Here is a 21,986-nt window from a genome sequence, read left to right as displayed (position 1 = left end):
CCTCAGCTCTTCAGCTCAAGGCTAGCACTCTACCACTTGAGCCACAGCACCACTTCCGGCTTTTTTCTGTTTGCTTATGTGGTGCTGAGGAATCGAACCCAGGGCATCAGGCATACAAGGCAAACGCTCTACCACTGAGCCACCTTCCCAGCCCTATCCACGTTTTTTTATCCAAGCTTTCCTCAATATAAATTTTGTCTTTTCTGGTTGTGTGTGTGTGTGTGTTTTTTTTTTTTTAAGCTTCATTGTATTTATTAGTAAAACATAGTAGAAGCCAAAACATGACCACATATTGTAGGGATTAACAGTTTATTGACTCAAGAGTGAGCAGGGACTGGGAAGGTGGTTCAGTGGGAGAGTGCTTGCCTTGCATGCCTGCGGTCCTGGGTTTGATTCCTCAGCACCACATAAACAGAAAAGGCCAGAAGTGGCACTGTGGCTCAAGTGGCAGTGTTAGCCTTGAGCAGAAGAGTTGAGGGACAGTGCCCAGGCCGAGTTGAGGCTCCACGACCCACAAAAAAAAAGTGAGTAGAAAGAGAAATTATTGTAGATTGAACATAAACGAATGACATAATAGAAAAACAGACCAGCATTTTTATTTTCTCTCATTTCCCTATAACTATTATAGCCAATGCAGTACAAAATGAATCTATACATTTGGCACCTATGTAGAGGATTTAATTCTGCTATTTACTGAAGCCAAAATAACATTCCTAAAGATTTGAAAACTACTGTTTTATATGTGTATGTTATGCTTTGTGATTATATAAAGTTGTTGCTTGGTGCTAATGGCTCATACCTGTCATCCTGGCTACTCAGGAGACTGAGACATCAAGATTGCAGTTCACAACTAGCCATGGGATTTGCTTGGTGTCCTGGGAAATAGAAATAATTATTTTAAGTGAAAATTTACAATAAAGAAGATCTGGGCTGGGAACCTGGCTTAGTGGTAGAGTGCTTACCTAGCATGCACAAAGCCCTGGGTTTGATTCCTGAGCATCACATAAAGAGAAAAAGCTGGAAGTGGTGCTATGGCTCAAGTGGTAGAGTGCTAACCTAGAGCAAAAAGAAGCTTATGGACAGTGTTCAGGTCCTGAGTTCAAACCCCAGGACTGGCAAAAAGGGGGGGAGAGGGGAGGGACAGTGAGGAGGGGGAGAGAGAGAGAGAGGGAGAGAGAGAGAGAAGAAAACAACCTAGTAGAAATGTGTAACACAGCTTCATATCCTGTTCTATGGAGTCAGGAAAAGTCCCCTAAGAAAGTAGCTTGTACAAGTCAGGCATAGGAAGTAGAGGAGGTTGGAGTATCCAGTATTAAAATTTATAGTAGGGGCTGGCAAGGTGGCTCAGTGGTAGAGTACTTGCCTTGCATGCATGAGGCCCTGGGTTCCATTCCTCAGCATCACATAGAAAAAAAAGCCGGAAATGGTTTTGTGGCTCAAGTGGTAGAGTGCTAGCCTTGAGCTGAAGAGCTGAGGGACAGCACCCAGGCCCCATAACTGGACCCCCCCCCAAAATAATAATAAATAAAATTTATAGTAATTCAGGACAGAGAACTTCTTTTTGTAAATATATTGGAGATCAAAGCTCATAGAACTCATAAATTTTATAAACCACGGTAGACAATTTGCCCCATGAAAGTTAGAATGTGTTTGTGACTTTTTTTTAGTTGAAAATACCTTTATTTCATTTTTTAATTTTTTTTAATATTTTGCCAGTACTGTGTTTGTGACTTTAAGCATTCACTAATTTGTGAAATTATGTAATTACTTAATCACAATAAAGAATTTGCAAAAAAAAAAAAAAAAGAAAGAAAGAAAAGAAATACATTGAAGAGAAGAGTCTCATGGACTTTCCTAATTTTTAAGTAGTTCAGTTCTGGAATCAACTTGTCTCAATCTCCATTAATAGTATTAACACATACAAAAGTAGTACTTTTTGCTTTAAAAAGTACTTTCTTACAATTCTTTTTTTTTTTTTTTTCCAGTCAGTCATGAGGCTTGAACTCAGCCTAGACACTGTCCTTCAGCTCTTCAGCTCAAGGCTAGCACTCTACCACTTGAGTCACAGCGCCACTTCCAGTTTTCTGGTGGTTAATTGGAGATAAGAGTCTCATAGACTTTCCTTGCTTAGTCTGGCTTTGAACCACAATCCTCAGATTTCAGCCTCCAGAATAGCTAGGAGTACAGGCATGAGCCATCAGCACCCAGCCTCTTACAAATTTTGTTAAGCTAGATTTGCTAGATAAAAACACTGAGGCTCAGCCATGCGTACCTGTAATCCTAGGAAGCGGCTAAGATCGATACTACCCCAGGCAGGAAAATCCATGAAACTCTTATCTATAATTAATTACCTCCCCCCAAAAGAAAAAAGCCAGAATGGAACTGTGGGAGAACACTAGCTTAATTATGCTACAGATAAAATAGCAATGTGTCATAGTTTTTGTTGTTATTGTTAAATAATTGTACAAAGAGTTACAATTCCATAAAGCAGTTTATGAGTACAGTGTCATTCCTTCCTTCATCTTCCCCCATTTTTCTCTCCTGTCTCTACCCACAGTTTACATAATGACATATTTATAGATAAAACACATTATTTTTGTTTCATTATAAGTATAAATATTGTGTAAACATGTCTAAATTTCATGACAAACCTATAAAAAAATCATTTTTTACAAGGCATTTTTTTGGGTTTTTTGTTTGTTTTTTAGCAAGGAGGGAAGACTATGCATTTAAAGTATTGAATTTAACAAGGAGGAGTTCATTGTGACATTTCCACACATTTGTATAATCTAATCAAATTCACCCTTTCTATCATTCTTCCTAACTCCACTCCCATCTTCTTGAAACAATTTCAACAGATTTAATTAAAAGGAATTATTTGAGAGCATGTTTTAATTTGAGTTTATAATTTCCAGTAAAACATGTTTTTGTCTTTTTCATAGATATTTGAATGGTGGTACTTCCATAAACATGGCACATCTTTTATTGAGCAAGTATCAATAAGCCATTTGCGACCACTGATGGGAGGCACAGAAAGCAGCATTTCAGAGCCAGGTGCCCCTTCCAGCAATAGAGAAGGTGAAAACAGCAGACAGAATTTCTCAGGTGACTAGTTTCCAATGTGTTTTCTGAGTTGTATAAAGATTGAGTTTGGCTATGGATGACAGAAAATCCTGGACAACAGAAAATCCTTAGCAACAGAGTGCTATACCTCATTTGTATGTTGAACCCTAATTATCAAGCTGATTAATTTAGGGCCTTTGACAGTTAGTAAAATTATGAAATTATTATAGGGCCTTTGGGAAGTGATCAGATTGTAAGAATGGAATCCTCATGAATGAGATTAGTGACTTTATAAAAATGACTCCAGCAAACTGTTTACCCCTTGCACCCTGTAAGAATTTGCCAAGAAGATGCCATCTATAAACCAAAAATGTAATCCTCAGCATCACCGTAAGCCTCCACTATAAAAAATATAAGCCACTCAATTATGGCATTTAGTTATTATAACATTCCAGACTAAAACACAGGAAGAACTTTTATCTTTCTTGTTAATATAATTGATCCATACTGGTGTGGAGAGCACTGATCATCAGAGACACAGACCCCTTCTATTAGCTTGCCATTTCACAATGCAGTTTTTACCTGTGATCCAACATACTTTCTCTAGTGTTAACACCTTATCTACTTTCTATTCAGCAGGAAGAAGAGAGGGCCAGGATATTCCTTTACCTGTCCCCACACCTCAATAGGCAACAGGATACTTCGAGATATGTTACATACTATTTAGTTTAACTTATCACTAGTCAGACATTTGTCAAATGGCCACTAATAGGCTGTAAGGAAGAGTAGAAATCAAAATATTTCCCTCAGTGCATATATGTACAGCAATCAATCAGGGGACATTATTTCTGATAAAGCAGAAATCTGAGACATTAGCTATCTCTACCAAGAGATTGAAGTAGGAAAAAAGATTGAGATTTGGCCAAACTCAATATTTTTATTTTCTGTATGTTTCCTTATAATATATCCAGTATAAAAAGCAAATCTTAATAATGATATATAATTAGGAAAGTGAAGTTTTTAAATAAAAATAATTACTTTCAAATAATTGAAATATGTATTGTATTTATCATTTATATTATATTTTTGGATTATTGTTCTCTTATTTTCTATAGGTAATAATGATACCATAATAGGGACTAGGGGGTAGCTCAGTGATAAGTATCATGTTTGAGGCTCTGGTTGTAATCCTAGCATCCCTCCCCTAAATGCAGTAATGTTACAAAGGAATTAATTCCATAGGATTCCCATAATTTCTTAATTGCTAAATGAGCACAACCAATAGAGTTAGGTTAATTTAGTAGAAAAAGAATGTTGGAGTTCAACTGTTAATACTTTTTTTGATGTTGTCAGGCAAAGTTCCTGAGGAAGTACTGTTTAATTGGAGCCCTGAATGACTAGGATGAGTGGGAATGGGATTATCCTGCAGGAGTGCAGAAATGAATAATATTTTTCTTTTCTCTCTTCTTCCCTCCTCCTCCCCACCCCTCTTTGTACTGCAAACTGAACTCAAGGCCTTGTACTTTAGACAAGCACTCATTTAAGCTTGTACCCAGCTCTTTAGGCAAGCTGCAGATGACTAAGCAAGCATACTTACCACTTAAGTTTGTACCCAGCTCTTTTGTCTTATTAAGTCCTAATTTTTTTATTTATACATTTTTGATGGCTTCTGATAGACTAAAGATAATATCTAAACTCTATAATATGGTAGATAAGCTCCTTTAGCAATTTCTCAAAGTCTATTTTTTAACATTATTTAGTTTTCCATCTTACTTCCTCCATACCCATTTACTAGCCTAAATGTACTAAGCAGTTTTATGCTATTTCCTGCTTCCTAGGCTGGCGTACTCATCTTTTATAGTAATTCTGTGTCAGCTCATATGTCACCTCCTCTGTAAGCCTTCCTTGATTTCTAAGAGAAAAAACTCATCACTTTTTTGCATCTTAGAATAGAAGTTATCTCTATTATAGTACTTGTTACACAGTTCAGCTCATTGTTTTCATGATTGACTTTCATTCTGTATATAATGAAATTTAAAAAGTCAGTTCAGGTGCTGTGGTAGACTCCAAGAATACAAGAATTAACATCATTTTAGGAGATCATAGTTGAGGGGAAACTAAAAACTAAAGACATAACCACTTTGTACTTTAGTAAATGTTATAACTGATTTATGAATAAAATGCTATAGAGACAGAAATAAGAAAAACTAGATTTAATTCTATACCTTTTGAGAGGATACTTTATGCTTTGTTCAAATTTGTAACACTATGGCTAGCACTGCTTAGCACATAGTAGGCTGACAATAAATATTGGTTAAATAAAGATTTAAATCATATGATTAAATTTTATGTTTTACTTCTTTCCCTCATTGTTTTTCAGAATGCAAGGTATGGAGAAATCCTCTAAACCTCTTCAGAGGAGCAGAATATAGGAGGTAATATATTTTTCTTTTGGTGTAAATATGGCACCTGTCTCTGAGTCAAAGTACTATAAAAATTGTGTGTGGGTATATGTGTGTGTGTCCATCCAGGTCTTACTATGTAGCACAGATTGGCCTTGAACTTGTGAGTCTCCTGCCTTAGCCTCTAGAGTACAGAGTTGATAGTCATGCACCACCAAATGTCAAAAAAATATTTTCAAATAAGCTGGGTACTGGTGGTGCTACTCAGGAGGCTGAGATTTGATTATCATGGCTGGAAGATAGGCCGCCATTTGAGTCACAGCTCCACTTAAGGCTTTTTTAATTGGAGAAAAGAGTCTCACAGATTTTCCTGCTGGTTCTGGGTTTGAACCATGATCCTCAGATCTCAACCTCCTGAGTAGCTAGGATTATAGGCATGAGTCATAGGAATCAGGTCTTACTATATAGCCTAGGCTTTCCTAGATCTCATGATCATCCCACATTAGCCTCCTAGTAAAAAATGTGATTTTTAATTATTGTACTATATTTAATGGTTATACTACATTCTTTCATATTATAGTTTACCTACATCTCTTCCATACAGTTACTAAGATTATTATCTCACTGTTAACATTTATACTAAACATATAGTTTATATAATAGTCATAGCCGGGTGTCAGTGGCTTATGCCTGTAATCTCAGCTACTCAGGAAGCTGAGATCTGAGGACCGTGGTTCAAAGCCAGCCTGGGCAGGAAAGTCTGTTAGATTCTTTTGTTTTGTTTTTCGTGGGCCTGAGCTCTGAGCCTGGGTGCTGCCCCTCAGCTCTTCAGCTGAAGGCTGGCGCTCTGGCACTTGAGCCACAGTGCCACTTCCGGCCTTTTTTTTTGTTTTTGTTTTTGCTTATGGGTGCTGAGGAATCGAACCCAGGTCCTCAAGCATGCAAGGCAAGCGTTTTACAACACTGAGCCACCTTCCCAGCCCCGTCTGTTAGATTCTTATCTCCAGTTAATCAACAGAAAACTGGAAGTGAGTGGCACTGTGGCTCAAGCCATAGAGCACTAGCTTTTACCTGAAGAGCTGAGGGACAGCACCTAGGCCCAGAGTTTAAGCCCCATGACTGACCAAAAAAAAAATGTAGTCATAAATATATAATTGTTTCTTTTCAGCTGATTTCTAACATTTAAGTTTCTAAATCAAAGGATATAAACAAGTAATTTTCTTCCTTTTATTTATCTATGTGTGTATGTGTACATGTGTGTACATGTATGTGCCAGTACTGAAGCTTGAACTCAGGACCTGGGTGTTGTAATCTTATCTTTTTTCCTCAATACTAGCACTCTACCACTTGAGTCACAACTCCCCCTTCTGGCTTTTTGTTGGTTAATTGGAGAGAAGAGTCGCATAGATTTTCTGCTTGGGCTGGTTTTGAACCATAGTCCTCAGATCTCTAGCTCCCAATAGCTGGGATTATAGGCATGAGCCATTGACTCTAGGCTTTCCTTTTATTAAAAAAAAACTACTATTGTAGAAATTAAAAAAAATAAAAGTAGGAATAGTAGTATAATAGAATTTCATATGCTTATCTCCCACTTAGGTATGACTGTTTTAAGACTTTTTTTTTTTTTTTTTTTGGGTCCGGTCGTGGGGCTTGAAATGTTTTAAGACTCTTGATAGCTATTACCTAATAGATTACTAGAAAGAGAAATATAAATACAGTAAACATACCTTATTTGTGGATTTATTACTTGTAGTTCTCACCAAGTATAGCCAGGAAAAAAATAAATAAAAATATCAAAAGAGGCCAACCACTAGTGGATTACACTTGTAATCCTAGGTACAGGAGGAGGCTGAGATCTGAGGACCATAGTTTGAGGCTAGCTCTGGCAGCAAAGTCATTGAGACTTATCTCTAATTAATCACCAAAAAGACAGAAGTGCAGCTGTGCTCAGGTGATAAAGTTAGCCTTGAGCAAAAAAAGCCAAGCAAGAGTGTGTGATCCTGTCCTGAGTCACACATAAAAAAATCTGAAAAGAAATTGTGGAAACAAAATTTGTAAATTCCTGTATGTGCCTTATACGACCCATTTTATGTAGAGAAGCTCTCAGTAAGTCCTATGTTATTGCTAGTTCTATTTATATCATTCTTTCTGGGTATTTCCCATCCTTGATTTTGTGGAAATACGCCTTCTATAATAGCATATGGTGCCCCAAAGCAAGGTAAAAATGAATGCTCTTAGTTGAAGTGAGAAAGTAGGAAAAAAAGAAAAATTTGTTCAAAGGCAGCATGCCTTCCACAGAAGTTGGGTGGCATTATGAGATAAATGAATTAAGCATCGTCAGTACATTATTGCACTCTACATCCTGAGCATGCTTTGCTTTTTTCTCAAGGGCATTTTCCTTGTAAACATGTACCTGTGGATACCAAGTGTTTACGGTGCTAATTTACATTTATACCAATAGTGTGCAATACATATCTCATTTCATCCTTAATAATATATTTTCATCAATTTGATAGATAAGAGTAAAATTATAGCCAGGAGCCTGTGGCTTTTACCTGTAATCTTAATTAGGAGGCTGAGATCTGAGGTTCCTAGTTCAAAGCCAGCCCATCTGAGAGATTTTTATCTCCAGTTAACCAACAAAAAGAAAAGGGTGGTACTCAAATAGTATAGTGTTAGCCTTGCTTAAAAAGCTAAGAGAGCTGGGCACCAGTGGATCACTAGCTACTTAGGAGGCTGAGATTTGAGGATCACAGTTTGAAGCCAGCCTGGGCAAGAAAGTCCTGAGACTTTCATCTCCAGTTAATCACAGAGAGAGCTGGAAGTGGTGCTGTGGCTCAAGTGGTAGAGCACTAGCCTTGAGCTAAAGGAGCTTAGGGATAGGCCCAGAATTCAAGCACCAGGATTAACCAAAAAAAAAAAAAAAAAAAAAACTAAGGAAGAGTGCAGGTCCTGAGTTCAAGCCAAAATACCAGTGCATACATACACATGCACAAATATACAAAATTTATAAAGAAATCCAGTATTTTGTGCAAGTACTATATAGTCATAATTTTTAATGATTAAAAGATCAGATGAAATTCTTTAAAAAAATAAAACTAATGAGATTTGACATTTTTAAATGTTGTTAATTTGTTAACTTTTTCTTAATCTATTGTAGGGTAGAAGAATAAGAAAGTTAAATTTTTACTGTAATATGGTCTGCAAATTTTGTTTATGTTTTGATAGCATTTTATTTTCTTGACACATAGTTCAGGCTAGCCTTGAACTCTCAGCCTTCTGAGTTGCTAGGATTATAGCTGTGTGCCACTATACTTGAGTTTTACTTTTAGCATTTCATTCTAATTCATTGAGAATATATTCAAGCATTTAATAAGATATATATGTGTATACATATATATGTGTGTATTTCTCAAATTGTTTAATTCCTTTAAGTCTGAATTTTAAAGCATTATTTATTGAATAATTTGTTTTCTATTTGTTGTTTTGTGTATTTTATCACCTCATGATAGTTTGTATAGCTTATATCTTTTGATATTATTGAGTATAATAAGCTTTAAGAACACTCTGAAATAGAATTTTCAGTCATGTTTTTGGGGTTTACTGTCTTTTTAAATAGAAAGATGTTCTCTTATGCACAATTTAAACATTTTCTTATGTTTTGGTAAAGATACACTTGGGTGACTGGTAAAGAGCCACTTACCTACTATGATATGAACTTGTCAGCACAGGACCATCAGACATTTTTCACCTGTGATACTGATTTTTTACGTCCTTCAGACACAGGTATGTATTTTTTGGTTCATGGTGTACACAATGACTATGAAAAATTTTTTTATACTTGGCTTAGAATTTTTTACATCATCAATATCACCACCAGCAGCATTATTATTGTTATAGTACTGGGGTTTGAACTTAGGGTTATGCTTGATATGCAGCCATAACCTTGGCCCATTTATGTATGTATATATGTATGTATGTATGCATTATTTATTGGAGGTAAGAGTCACATAGACTTCCTCAGTGTAGCTTCAAACCACAATCCTCATCTCAGCCCGAGTAACTAGGATTACAGGTGTGATCAATGGGCACCTGGCTCCTCAGTCCTTTTTACTTTAGTTATTTTTCAGATAGGGTCTCTGAGGTTATAAGTGTGTGCCTATATATCTGGAATTTACATTATTGACAAACTGAAAATTAAATGTGATTATAAACTAGGTTAATACATTCTTACAAGATTTTCAAATATTCTTCTTCTTTTATTTTTTTTATTTTTTTTTATTTTTATTTTTGGGTCCGGTCGTGTGACCTGAACTCTGGGCCTGGACGCTGTCCCTCAGCTCTTCAGCTCAAGGCTAGCGCTCTACCATTAGAGCCACAGCGCCACTTCCGGCTTTTTTCTTTTTGCTTATGTGGTGCTGAGGAATCGAACCCAGGGCCTCATGCATGCAAGGCAAGCGCTCTACCACTGAGCCACCTTCCCAGCCCCTACTTCTTCTTTTATTATGTAGATACATTTCAGATAAAAAAGCCTTGTAGATCAATCAGTTCAAGTATATATAAAAATTGCACATAAAAGAATAAGAGAGTGTATAAATTAAGGAATGGCATGTAGAAAACTATAAAATATATTTTGTTATGAGATAAAAATATTATAAGACATAAGTTATAAAAGTTATAATATATAAGAAACATTATAAAATAAAAGTATATATAAAGAAATGTTTACATTTAGTTCTCCATAAGCTTTTCTCTGTGACAGAGTATTGAGGACTGAGATGTGGTTCAATGATAGAGGGCTTGCCTAGCATACATAGTTAAGCCCTGAGAAGCAAGTGTTGAAACTTATGGGGCTTCAAGATAGATGTTTTCATAAGTTCTACTATTAATGCCCTCATTTTCCTTATCTATCTGATGAGTTACATTTTATACTTCAATATCCAAATTAAAAACCACCTTCTCTAAAGTAGCCTTTTCTTGGCTATTCTGTCAGAGTTGAGCACTTTGGTCTTTAGTACTACAGTACTTAGTGTAAATCTTATAAATTAATACTGATTTATTAATTCAGCCAACAGCATTCATTTGTTAATGTTATCACATTTTTGCTTTTATGTTTATCTTCTCTAACAGAATATGAAGCCTTTTATAGATCAGGGATGTATTCTTTTCATTTTTGCATCTCTGTCATATAGCACATTGCTTGTCATACTATAAATAATATTCATTCTTTCTTTGTTAAAAGTATGTATAAGTGAGCCAGGTGCTAGTAGCTCACACTTATAATTCTAGCTGCTCAGGAACGTGAGATTTGAGAATTGTGGTTCAAAGCCGGCCCAGGCAGGAAAGTCTACAAGACTCTTATTTCCAATTAACTAGCAAAACACTGGAAGTGGAATTATGGCTCAAATGGTAGAGCACCAGCCCTGGGGTCAAGCTCAGGCCAGTACACACACACACAAAAGTATGTATAAATAAATGACACTGGTGTCACACATGTCCTAAACAATTTCACTGATAGCTAACAGTTGGCAAATATTTATTAGGAATTAGATATTCAAAGATGTATTGGCTTGATTTTTTAAAATCATTTTATGAAGTAAATACTATTACCAGCCCATTTTAAAAATAAAGGGACTGCCCTGAGTCCAACAGCTAATTAATGGTAAGACTGGGTTTCAAGCTCAAGTATTTATTTTTAACCATCCTATGACTGCTGCTTCTCTTGATTGATAAAGAAAATTACTAATTTGGGTCTGAAAAAGTCAGTTTCTTAGCATTAAAAATCAGTTCAATGTGATACATCTTTGCTGTATTAAATGTATTAAGTGTAGATAGTAGCAAGAAATCTAGAGATCTACGAAGAAGTCTAGAGATCTTACATAAAATGTTCAGCTACAGGGGCTGGGTGGGTGGCTCAGTGGTAGAGCACTTGCCTTGCATGCATGTGGCCCTGGGTTCAATTCCTCAGCACCACATAAACAAAAAGAAAAAAGCCAGAAGTGGCACTGTGGCTCAAGTGGTAGAGCGCTAGCCTTGAGCTGAAGAGCTGAGGGACAGCGCCCAGGCCCAGAGTTCAGGCCCCATGACCGGACCCCCCCCCAAAAAAAGTTCAGCTACAAATAGAGGAGAAAAACAATTACTTTTTGTTTATATGCTTAATGTTTATATTAATAACAAATGTATATAGGATGAGGGATATGGCTAAAATGATAGAGTACCTACCTAGCAAGCATAGAACCTGAATTCAAACCCCAGTATTGACAAAAAATATATATGTGTAAAGGAAATTACTGGCAATAGAATATTAATATTGTATGTTAACTTTAACAACTGAGATGACTACATATTAGGTCTCATTTCCCTCATAAAATTACAACCATCAGTAGTCTTTTCAGATAGATCCTTTGGCTTTCCTAGGTGATCTTAAAACATTTTTGCTTGAGTATCTTCTGAAATATTTTTGAAGATCTGTGAATCCTTTCACACATTTTTAAGTTGATAATATAAGATTAAATTACAACAAATATGGTTTTTGGCATATTGCAAAATATAGAATTTTTTAAAATACTGTGCCTTGTATTTAAATGTATACTATGGAATCACATGACTGTTTTTTTCTGTGTTTGTGTTGTGTATATATGCTAGGACTGAACCCAGGGCCTCTACATGGGTCCAACAATCTAGTATTGAACTACACTAGTCTCTGCTATCAAATAGTTTGACACATACCATTAACCATTGAAAACTATATAAATAAATACCCTTTTACAATAGTAAAATTTTAAGTTTCTTTAGTTGATTGGTTGGCTTTGTTTGCTGCTTGCTTTTTTTTTCGTTAGGAGTCTTGCTATGTGGCCTGTCTTAAGACTGGCCTCAAATTCAAGAACTTTCCTTAGTGCTGGGATTCCAGGAATGCGCTACTCTTCCCAGCCTAGAGATCCTTTTTCTTAAATGTTCATCTATTCTGCACCCTACTATAATTTTATAAAATATTTTTATTTGAGAGTCTTTTATCAAACTTGCAGACTTCCCTACAATAACCATTTTGTATAAAATTATGAAGTGTAAAATTCATTTGACCATACAGTTCGAAATGTTATATCTTAAATGTTTTATTGTTGTTGTTTTTAGTGGAAGTTAATTTATTTTAACTGGTAAATAACATAAAAGTCCATATAGCAATGGAGAAACATATGAACATTATGTAATATTTAAATTGAGTTAAACATATTTAATTACATTTTTGTCAAATCCTTGAAGCTACTTACTTAGCAATTTAAATTTAAGAATATGTCTTTCATGTAACCTAATTGGGTGCCTTCATTGTCAGTACTATCAAGCAAATTATACTTGTTTTCTGACAGAAAATGTTGACTTTGTTTTTCATTTCAAATATACTTACATGCATCTCCATGACAGCCAACTATACTCAATTCACCTTTTTTTTTTACTATGTTGCCGAATTTTCTTCAAAGTATAAAATACTAGAAATAGTTCATCTGTGAACTAATGTCAAAGAAAAGTGCTTCAATTCACCTTTTAAAATAGAAAGACAAATGTTGAAGCTTTGCCTAGAGCTTATCACTTGCCCAAAAGAAGGCTCTTATATTTATTATTTCTTACTAATGTGCCCTTTGCCTTTTTGTAAAGGATACTTTTAACTTTAGGAGTGATGCATTTTTTAATAGTAGTTGGGTATGGGTACTAATGGAACTAATAAAAGTGTTATCACTCCCTGATTTGAAGCATCCAGGAGCCAGAATACTCTATTGCTTAATGGCAAGTTCCACTGTTCAAATAAATGAGTAAGAGTCAGGAATCCCTTTAATATGGTACATTGATTTAAAATCGCTATCTACTGCTGATATTTGACTTGTAATCCCAGCACTTGGGATTCTAAGTCAGGAGGCTCTAGAGCCCAGGCCTGTTTAAATAAACAAACAAAAGCTACCCCCAAACTCCATTGTCCTTTTTTTATATTATAGGGCAATGTGTCTTAGAAAAATTCTGAAGGGTTAGGAAGCAAATCTTTTCTAGAAGAGAAGGGTGTGTATATATGTCTCTCAGAGGAGGGATGTAGGGATTGTGGATACGTAGGAAAGGAAAACTACTTTGCAAACACATTGATCAGAGGAATATTCTTCAGGTAAATCAATTCTAGCAAAAAGTCAGAAAGAGTTGAATAAAGTCAAGGCTTTAGAAATTGATTCTCTTAAATCTATGTGTATCTTTTTGGTCCTTGAAAAGGTTTCATGTATGTCTAAAGGTATGTATAATCCAGTTAAAGATTGAACTCAAGGACAGACTTTTATTTGTTGAATGACAATTCAGAAATGGATTGTCCCATCTTGATCCTTTCAGACATTTCACATAAAGGCAATACTTTTTTTTTTGGGGGGGGTCCGGTCGTGGGGCCTGAACTCTGGGCCTGGGCACTGTCCCTCAGCAATTCAGCTCAAGGCTAGCGCTCTACCACTTGAGCCACAGTGCCACTTCCGGCTTTTTTCTTTTTGCTTATATGGTGCTGAGGAATCGAACTCAGGGCCTCATGCATGCAAGGCAAGCACTCTACCACTGAGCCACCTTCCCAGCCCAATACTTTTTTTTTTTTTTGGCCAGTCCTGGGGCTTGAACTCAGGACCTGGGCACTGTCCTTGAGCTTCTTTTTTTGCTCAAGACTAGTACTCTACCACTTGAGCTACAAACCACTTCTGGCCTTTTCTGTTTATGTGGTACTGAGGAATCAAACCCAGGGCTTCATGCATGCTAGGTAAGCACTGTACCACTAAGCCACATTCCCAGCCCGACACAATACTTTATATTAGCAGCTTTATACTAAAAAAAAGGCAATGGCGTGTGTGTGTGTGTGTGTGTGTGTGTGTGTGTGTGTGTGTGTGTGTGTGTGTGTGTGTGTGTGTGTGTGCGTGTGTGCGTGTGTGTGTGTATGTGTGTGTCAGAGAGAGAGAGAGAGAGAGGGCACATATCCCTTGATTTATAACTATCCATTACATTATTAGAGTTTTGTTATTTTACTGATTTATTTTTCTAAGTCAAAGAACAAACTTACTCTCAAGGGCCAGCCAGCCAAAAAGAATATTTAAACTTTTATTTTTCTTTTTAACATTAAAAAATCAGGATCCTGGGGAAATGGTATATACCTGGAGTCCACTGGGGAGGCTGGAGTGGGATATACACTTGGTCCAGGAGTTCAGCATCAGCCTAGGCAATAGGGTGATAACCTGTCTAAAAAGAAAACAAATTGAGAGATTTCACATTAAAATCTAAATTTACACCTTTAATTGGAAAGTAGGAAAGACAACTTTGTAGAAATCAGAGAGAGTTAAGTTGTACATGTGTTTTTAGTTCTTTTGTGTTTCCTGCTTAGCTTTTTTGTAGGCATTTACATTTGTGATCCCTGATATGGTGATTTCTGCTGTTCTCTTTTGTTAAATATTGTTTAACTTAAAAGATAAACGAGCAACTTGCTAATTGCTTGTGTTAATTATTTTAGGTATATCATGAGCTCTTAGAAAATTGATTAGTAAATCAGCAGTTTGCTTTAAATTATTCCTAGGCCTTATTTTAGAAAAAAATATTCATTTTTCTTCCTCAACTTTATTTCCGCCTTTCTTTTAGGCTTAGGGCTGCCTTGATTGTGAAGAATAGTCTTGAAAGATTGGATAGAGTATATGAAAACATAAGAATAAGAAAAGGTACCTACAAAGGGTTTATATAACATCACTAGAAATTGAAACAAATGAAAATGAGATTGCCTTCATGTATTAAAATAGCAAAGACTTGATCATACAAATTGAGTATGGAACAGTTGTGACTAGAGGTGTTTTAGAGTTCAGATTTTTTCAATTTTGAGAATATTTAATTTTGAAAATGAGATATCTTGGAGATGCAGCCCAAATTTAAGCACAGAATTCACATATGCTTCATATATACCTTAGATAAATAGATGAAGGTAGTTTTATATAATATTCTTAGCGTGCCTGTGTTTTGACTACAATCCATCACGTGAAGTCAAGTGTGGAATTCTCTATTTGTAGTTTTATGTTTTAGCTTTTGGAGCATTTCAGATTTTGGATAAGGATTAGGGGCATTCAACCTATAATATATTGGTAAGAAAGTAGAAATACTGTCACTCTCTGATACCTCAACAGTACAAATGAATATTGAGGAGTTTGGGTGCATATATCCAAGGTCTTTTAAAAGGTACATATATTTTAAACAACTGGAACTGTTGTTCTAGAAAGGAAGTATTTTATCAACTATAACAAGATAGACAAAGGCACAGAAAAATTGTTGTAATATTTTTATAGCAGGAAAGCATTCCATCAAAAGGAAAATGGTTTCAGAAAGTGTGATACATATCTAATATAGCAGAATACCCAATAAAATGTTGGTTAAGATTCAGCATTAAAGTTTTATTTCTAAATATCATGTAGCTTAAAGAAAAGAGACTCATCAAAAATTTCAAATCCTAATATACTTCATTTTGGTATCTTAGAATTTTCACAGAATGATGTTCTCTACTTGGTCAGTATCAAATGAGCGCTGACTTGCATCAATTTGTCAAGTTTAGGAAGCACTAGCTATCAGCTAACTGGTGACATGTTTGATATGAGAAATATAGTTTTGTTTCACAGTGGAATATATTGTCTCCTTTTCTAAGCCAACACTAATATTTCGTTTCCAAAGGAAAACTCATTTTCCACATTATTCTTTCTGAAGAGTTGTAGGTTTTATTCCAAAATCAACACTCATAGGTTCTCCATTTTTCTCATCAAACTTAAAATAGGCAGACTTAGAAATCTACTTTAGATTTAGAAATCTATGTTGTTTACTTGTTTGTTCGTTTAACTTACAAGAATCTTAGCACTTAAAGTGATATCTTAATTGTGGTACAGCAAATGGTAGCAAAACTAGTACTATATTTCCAGAGAAATCCTAACTCAAGGCTTTTATTAAGTTTTGGCAAAGCTGACATTTCCTAGAAATGTACAGTATTTCTAATTAGTTTGTTTTCCCTTTCCAGTTTTCATACAACATATAAATTAGATATCTTTCAATAGTGAATCATTGAGCAAAGACTTTGTTTTTAAGTTTTTGTATATTTCTAACAGTTCCATAGAATCTTTCATAATGGTAAAAAGTAGAACATATTGATTATAATCTAATGTATTACTCAAACTTAATTTTAATATGCACTTATATATACATATGTTTATATGTAATAATGTTATAGTTAAGTTCCTTACATGTTGTTACTCATATAAATCATAGAATTTTTTTACTATATGAAAACTTTCCAAATTTAGTGTAAATTTCTCATACAATTAATGTAAGCTAGTAACCAGTTTCTTGTTTCATATGTTTATGAACATGTTATTTAAGGTTTTATTTGCTCCTCTAGAACATTCTTCATACAATTTGCATAAGATTATTATTTATGTTTATCATCTCATCCACTTTTTGCAATATTTTTCCTACAGTTATGCAGAAGGCATGGAGGGAAAGAAATCCTCCAGCTCGCATCAAAGCAGCCTATCAAGCTTTAGAATTAAACAATGAGTAAGTTTAAAATATATGGAAAATAAGTTTATTTTAAAGGAAACACAGGAAAATGCTTTTATATTTCCTTTTTTCTACTCCTAAAACACGTAGAGTTTTAACAGTCCCCTTTCCTTTTCTGCATACTAAGAATAAAATTTGCAGCATTCATTGGACATTTGTATTTTGCTTCTAAAGTTGTAAACATATATATGTTTTTGAGTAGGCACATCTTAGAAATTCCTTTTAATTTGGGTAATATTGATTATTGGTGATAAGACTGGATAGTTAAAAGTGTACTAAAATACTTAGGCCATTGTTTTAATTTTGTTTTTCATTTAAATCACTCATTGAAAGCATTTATTCAGTCTTGAGAACTTTAGTTGCTAATGGGCTTGAAGGCTTAGAAGATTAAAGATAAATCAAATATAGCTCTCACAACTTTTGTCTTCATTTTTATAGCACTGTGTCCGCTTTATGTCTTGAGACAAAAAATGTAAAATTTTGAGTCAGTAAATGGTCATATCAATTAAGTCTACTACCCACTAAATAAATGTCAAGAGTAAAAATATATGCCCAGTTGAGATGGCTTAATGAATGCTTCCAGAATAATGTGAATTTAGAGTTTTCCCTTGAAACTCTCCTATCCTTATTAAGAAGACCATCTTAAGGTAGAGCAAAATGGTAGACTAGAGAACTCTAAAAAGCATTGACTAAGACTAGGCACAGTAGCTTATGCTTGTAACTCAGCCACTCAGAAGGCGGAGATGGGAAAGATCATGGTTCAAGGCCAGCATGGACAAAAATGACTATTAATAAAGGAGGCATGGTGCATGCACTCATGGTCCCAGCTATGAGAGAAAACCATAGGTAGGAATGAGGATTGTAGTGTGAGGCCAGCCCCAGCAAAAATTCAAGACCTTACTTGAAAAATAAAGCAGAAAAAGGGCTGCTATTCAAATGAATTATATTGTATAAAATACATGAAAATTAAAATTTTCACCTGGTACTGGTGGTTCACACCTATAATCCTAGCTACTCATAACCAAGATCTGAGTCTGAAGTCAGCCTTGGCAGAAAAGTCCCCCTGAGACTCATATCTCCAATTACCTCTAAGAAACCAGAAGTGGCGCTGTGGCTCAAGTGGTAGAGTGCTAGTTTTAAGCCCCACAACTAACAACAACAAAATTTCTAGCACCCACATTTAAAAAGTAAAAAAAGAATATGAATGCTTATTTAGACATTCAAACTTTTAAAACATTTTGGCATACAATATTTTTTAAAGCTATTAATGAAGTATTTTATATTTTCTCAGTGTTGAAAGTTTGGTGTACACTTACATCACATTTCAATTCACACTAACCACATTTCAAGTGCTCAGTAGCTGTATGTGGCTACCAATTAGAGTACTGGAAAATCTAGGCTGGATAGTCAGAACTAAGAACAATAACAAATGTGCTTGTTATTTCTGGGAATGCAAAGGACACTTCTGTTTTTTTAGGTTTTTTTTCCCCCAAAACCAAGAATGAATTTATTTTATTAGCCAGCTGTTTGACTTTAAAAAACGAAAAGAAAAAAATCTTAGTGTTTTGGTAAGGTGAAGAGAAGGAAAACTTTGAAAATCTTAGTGTTTTGGTAAGGTGAAGAGAAGGAAAACTTTGAATAAACATGGATGTGAGGGGTATGAGTAGGCTATAGGAAGAAGGACTGGAATTTAGACTAAGAGAAATTATGCTTCATGTTATTATGGATGAGTCTCAAAGTGAGGATGGGGTCACATACAAAAGGAACATTCAGTTTTGTAGTAAAGACCTAGGTCCAGGAATATGTTTCTGATCAGATATGAAAGGTTCCTCGTGAGCCAAGGAATTTTCCCCAGCCTTTACTTTGTCCTATAGCTGTCCACATGAGATAAATACTGCAAAGTATATAGCGCCTGAGAGCAGGTATTACGCCTGGAGTATTTGGTCCCTGGAACTACTTTTTAAATAATATTTTTCTTTTGAGGCATGGGGATTCTGAGGATTGAACATTCAGACACTTCTTTTTATGTCTTTGTTTATCTCCTCTTCCGCATAAGAAAACATAGGACAATGTGTCAGAGAATGCACATAGAAAAAAAAGAGAAAGTAAACGGTAGAAGAGAAAGATGAGAGTGCAGAATTATGGTCTTAAACATAATGAATATACCAGGGTGCCTCTTAATGTATTAAAATATTTAATGAAGATTTTTTTTTTCATCAAAGAGGAAAAGTGTAGGTGAGGCTAGGGGAAACATGGTATAGACTAAAGGGATATAATCCAAGAGAAATACTTGCTTTACCATTGTACTTAAAATTATCTTACTTGCTTTCTTCATAGTTGTGCCACTGCGTATGTTCTACTGGCTGAGGAAGAAGCGACAACTATTGTAGATGCTGAAAGGTTATTTAAACAGGCCCTCAAAGCAGGAGAAACAATTTATAGGCGATCTCAACAATGCCAGCACCAAAGTCCTCAACATGAAGCTCAACTGAGTAAGCAAATTTGAACTGATTTTTTTTTGGGGGGGGGATCCGGTCATGGGACCTGAACTCTGGGCCTGGGCGCTGTCCCTCAGCTCTTCAGCTCAAGATGAGCGCTCTACCACTTGAGCCACAGCGCCACTTCCGGCTTTTTTCTTTTTGCTTATGTGGTACTGAGGAATCGAACCTAGAGCCTCATGCATGCAAGGCAAGTGCTCTACCACTGAGCCACCTTCCCAGCCCTGAACTGATTTTTATTGTCTTTTTAGCTTCTGTAAAAATAATGAAAATAATAATAATAGCTTACTATTTAGAGGTTAATTTTTTATGAGATAGTAGATAAGATTAGTTTTCTAATCAACTGTGAAAGAAAAGAAGACAAAAATTATATACTAGCCAAAATGCTTATGGCATTATGCTCTGATTATTTGGGAGAAATTTGCTGTTCTAAGACTAAGCAGTTGACTTAATCTAAAAATCAGGCCAGCCATTAGAGAAGCAATTCAAAAGTGTTTGGGCCAAGCATACAGGCTCACACCTGTAAACCTAGCTACTCAAAAGGCTAAGATCAACTCATGTAACTGTAACCCCTCTCTACAGTATCTTTACAATGAAAAATACCTATTTAAAAAAGGCTAAGATCAGTGGATCTTGGTTTGAAACCAGTCTGAGAGACCCCATGTCCAATTAACCTGCAAAAAAGACAGAAGGTGTGGCTCAATGGTAGAGTACCAGCCAGGAATGAGAGCATAAAGCCTTGAGATTGAGCCTCAGAACTAACAAAACAAAGTTTTCAAAAACTGTAGGATTTAGAAGAATATTCTAAGTGCTAACTAGTCTAGAGAATATCCTCCTGTAGAAAAGTGTTTCCTTAACCTTTAGCTCATCCTTATTCAAAGCAATAGTAGATGCAAGTCTTTTGTTATGCCTCTAGGGATTGAACCCAGAGGCCTTTGCATGCTAAGCAAGTACATGACCAGCTCAGGCACAAACTTCTGTTTGTTCTTCAGACTGTGTATGTACATATAGTGTGAGGAGTGGCTTCCTTCCTTTCCTCCCTCCTCCCTCATTCTTTCTGTCCCCCCCCCCCCCGCCCCCATCTTTAACAATGCAGAGTTAATGGTTATTTTTCTTTATTTTTTTTCACTACTGGGTCTGGGTTTTTTGTTTTCGTTTTTATTTTTTTCCAATCCTGGAGCTTGAATTCAGGGCCTGGGCACTGTCCCTGAGCTTCTTTTGCTTAAAGCTGGCACTCTACCACTTGAGCCACAGCACCACCTCTGGCATTTTCTGTTTATGTGGTAGTGAGGAATCCGAACCCAGGGCTTAATAGTTGCTAGGCACTCTACCACTAAGCCACATTCCCAGCCCTGGGTCTGGGTTTTTTCTTTACATTTCTAGATATGCTCTTTTGGTAATGATTGAAACACTCTTACCAAAGATGTTAGAATCAACAGTGCTGCTTCTTATTTTTTTGTGCCCAGAAGGTTTTAGTTTTATGATTTGGGCAGAGAGTAGGCAATAAATTGAATTATATTTACATAATGCATTTTCTGTTAACAGTTAACTTTTGAATCTTTTGTTTGTGGAAATTAAAATTCTGATGATGTTTTTCTCCCTGAGTTAAATACTGGTGTTTACAGTATATTTTATTAATGTATGTTATGAGTAATGAGGAGAATAATTAATTTTGTAGCCTAGAAGTAATGTACCCATGTAAAGAAGTTGTGCCATTTGTCCTTCTCTAATATCAAATATAGTTATGTTATGGAACTTTGTTATCCCTTTCTAGAAATAGTTTTATAATTTGTTATTTACTAGCTATTAAGAGAACTTTGTTAGTCACAGAAATTTTGTTTTGGAAATTATGCATTTTTTAAAATTGGAACAATAAAGAATGTTTTGTGCACACACATAAAGAAGCACGCAATTGGGGCTGGGAAGGTGGCTTAGTGGTAGAGTGCTTGCCTCGCATGCATGAGGCCCTGGGTTTGATTCCTCAGCACCACATAAACAGAAAAAGTCAGAAGTGGTGCCGTGGCTCAAGTAGTAGAGCACTAGCCTTGAGCTGAAGAGCTGAGGGATAGTGCCCAGGCCCAGAGTTCAAGCCTCATGACCAAAAAAAAAAAAAAAATTAAAAAGGAAGAAGCACACACTTTGAAAAATGGAGGACTGGAGAATAAGAATACAGCAACATACTAGAAGGAATTATAGGACCTGGGGTTATAGCCCAGTGGTAGAGTACATGCCTAGAATGCTAGAAGTCCTGAGTTCAATTCCCAAAGCTACCTAAATAAATATATTTTTTAATGGGAAAGCATTGATGGTTTATACAGAAGCTTAAAATAATAAGCTAATGTTACATCTTCTATTAATCTATGGATTTATTTCTGTTAATATTAAACTTCATTAATCAGTTATATCAATTAGCAATTATATATATACTGCACTTGAAATA

General features: G+C 35.5%; 1 protein-coding gene across 2 annotated transcripts in view; it reads left to right on the top strand.

The window, feature by feature from the left end:
• The window catches only part of St7l (suppression of tumorigenicity 7 like), a 59,905-nt gene that overhangs the window by 5,596 nt on the left and 32,323 nt on the right, over positions 1–21,986 (top strand). For both annotated transcript variants that reach the window (XM_070006309.1, XM_070006308.1), the window contains exons 3-7: positions 2,943–3,105; positions 5,444–5,498; positions 9,136–9,251; positions 16,967–17,045; positions 19,386–19,540. In XM_070006309.1, the coding sequence (XP_069862410.1) occupies positions 2,943–3,105; positions 5,444–5,498; positions 9,136–9,251; positions 16,967–17,045; positions 19,386–19,540 (568 nt within the window). The remainder of the gene's footprint in view (positions 1–2,942; positions 3,106–5,443; positions 5,499–9,135; positions 9,252–16,966; positions 17,046–19,385; positions 19,541–21,986) is intronic.

This window comes from Dipodomys merriami, unplaced genomic scaffold (assembly GCF_024711535.1).
Source record: "Dipodomys merriami isolate MVZ:Mamm:240054 unplaced genomic scaffold, mDipMer1.0.p SCAF_7, whole genome shotgun sequence".
NCBI lineage: Eukaryota > Metazoa > Chordata > Mammalia > Rodentia > Heteromyidae > Dipodomys > Dipodomys merriami.
The sequence above is the reverse complement of the archived record's forward strand: the minus strand, read 5'-3'. Positions and strand labels throughout refer to the sequence as shown.